The sequence below is a fragment of the Limulus polyphemus genome, unplaced genomic scaffold (genome assembly GCF_000517525.1).
Source record: "Limulus polyphemus unplaced genomic scaffold, Limulus_polyphemus-2.1.2 Scaffold4619, whole genome shotgun sequence".
Lineage (NCBI taxonomy): Eukaryota > Metazoa > Arthropoda > Merostomata > Xiphosura > Limulidae > Limulus > Limulus polyphemus.
In genome coordinates, this window is record NW_013670229.1 from 74,502 (window position 1) to 77,058 (window position 2,557).

Genomic DNA, 2,557 nt, shown 5'->3' on the forward strand with positions numbered 1-2,557 from the left:
TTTTTTGTGATGTTTATTAAAATATTCTATATATAGTTCTGTTTCATTAGTAATGTGGTTAGAACACACATTATTTAGAACTTCTACCAAAGATCATGACATTTGGACAGGTAGCAGTCAAACGAGGAAGTAATAATACACTTCCTTGACTGTTTTGCACAATCTTTCTTAGCCGTATTTTATTTCAACCAAATTATGAAATATATAAACTTGCACTGTGGAAATATAAAAATAAATTATTGTATGAATAGCTGTAAAACTACATTTATTTATTGTCCTGTAACATCGTGGAGGTATCTAGCTGTACAACACAGTCATGGACATGTCTAGCTGTAAAACTACATTTATTTGTTGTCCTGTCACATCGTGGAGGTATCTTAGCTGTACAACACAGTCATGGACATGTCCAACTGTAAAACTACATTTATTTATTGTCCTGTCACATCGTGGAGGTATCTAGCTGTACAACACAGTCATGGACATGTCTAGCTGTAAAACTACATTTATTTGTTGTCCTGCCACTCCGTATGTTTGACTAAATTTTTTCCAGATGAATTTTATTCTCTTCTTGCATTTAACTTGGTGCCTTGTTGCCTTTTTTTTTCTGTAAACCCGTGTTGTTATTTACAACTAGCAGAAGTAATGTCAGGCTTTTGTTTCTTTAGATCGTGCTCAAGAAGAGGAGGATTCTGATGAAGATGAAGAGGAGGAAGATGATTATGATCCTGGTTTGTGATATTTTTTGTTTCATTCTAGTGCAAAAGAAAATGTAAAAAGATAATCACAATAATGTATAAAACTTGAATGTTCTTCATTAATTTCAAGTCAGTTGATTGTATTGAAAATTTTTATAACTTACAAAGAAATTGCTTACATCTTTTTATCAGAATTAATGCTAATATGAGGAGAAAGAAAACATAGCTGGGTATTATCGTTAGCCTTGTGTTTAGATTGTTTCTGAAATGTCAGTGTATTGTTAATTGCTACCACATATTTGTAGAATGTTTGTTAATTTTTTTCTATTATACATGTAGTTTTTGTGATCATGTTTTGCATGAAAAAAGATGTTTTACATGCACCCAACTATTTATAAGTCTCAAAAATTATCTTGAACAACTAAGTTTTGCATCTTTAGTGTAGTACTAGACACAGATTTTGCCTTTTAAATTTTGAGAGTAGTCACAATAAAAAAATGAATAAGTTACTAGTGACACGAAGATTAGAGGATTAAATTCTCACCAATAAAATAATAGAAAATTTTATGGTCAAAACTTGTAACTTGGTTTTTAGTTATTTTAACAGAAGCAAGCACTTAATGAATCAAAGTGTTTTTAAGTAAAAAAAAAAACTATCAACCAGAAAGTACTGTTTCAGTTGATGCACCACTCTTATTCATGCATGTTTTATTTTAATTAGTACAACACATCTTAAGTATTCTGAATAAAGAAGTTTTATTTATTAACAACATTAAAAAAATTCAAACCAACTTGAACCTGGAATGACTTAGTGGTTAGAATTCTTGGCTTGTAAGATGTTGGTCGTAGGATTGAAATCCTTCACACCATAAATGCTTGTTCATTCTGACGTGTGGGCTTGTAAGATATTGGTCGTAGGATTGAAATCCTTCACACCATAAATGCTTGTTCATTCTGGCATGTGGGAATAATATGAATTATAATTGTTGATATAGAGCAGCCTATGAATTGTCACAGTTGGTGGTGTTGACTAGCTGCTTTCTTGTATCATTTCTAAATTAGAGATGGCTAGCACAGGTAGCTCTCGAGTAGCTTTGCATGAAGTTCAACAAAGAAACTGTATTATGGTAGGTTGGCAACAAAATACATGGGGGGTTTATAGATGATAGTTTCTTCACAAGCTTTCACATGCTGCATTTCACTTATCTTCAAGCCTAATTAACCTTTTGGACTTTGGTCAGAATAGTGTGTGTGTGTGGAAGGAGATAGAGAAACAGTTTAATATATGTGATTTATTTGTATTTTAGTGGTTTACTTATATTTATTTAGCCTGTCACCAAATAGTCAGATGCCCACAGTCTGTTAGAGAGAAGGAACTGTAGAATTGTTGTCAGTAAAAGTGTATATATAATTACAGCTTGTAAACATCAATGCATTTTTCTGTGATGCAGTAACGTACATCATTTTGTATTAACATATATCAATAATGTTAATAAATTACAAAAACACACTTCCAGAACAGTGTAAACTTTCCACAAAAATAAGTTCACAGTTTGAGTAAGTGACTGTGTAGAAGTAAAAAAATTTCCTTATAAAGAAAGTTAAAACTCCTAAACATTTAAGAAATATTCAGAATAGTTTTCTTTTCGAAGCTTGCCTACACACACTATACTTCTGTTTCATAATCTAATAATTAACTTGTTTTTAACCTTATTTTGACTATCATATTTACTAACATCACAGTTTTGAGTAATTGGTACCTGTTATTTTACAGGTTTGTCGATAATGAAAAAATTTCTAAATTGAATTTTTTACCCCTCGTGAAAACTTTTAATGCCAAATTGTAAAGGTTTTTCTTAACC

At 31.1% G+C, this 2,557-nt stretch overlaps 1 protein-coding gene across 1 annotated transcript in view; it reads left to right on the forward strand.

Annotated features, from left to right (window-relative positions):
* The window catches only part of LOC106471429 (importin-7-like), a 48,852-nt gene that overhangs the window by 34,849 nt on the left and 11,446 nt on the right, over positions 1-2,557 (forward strand). Inside the window, exon 19 of the mRNA XM_013932030.2 lies at positions 666-728. Within this exon, the coding sequence (XP_013787484.1) occupies positions 666-728 (63 nt within the window). The remainder of the gene's footprint in view (positions 1-665; positions 729-2,557) is intronic.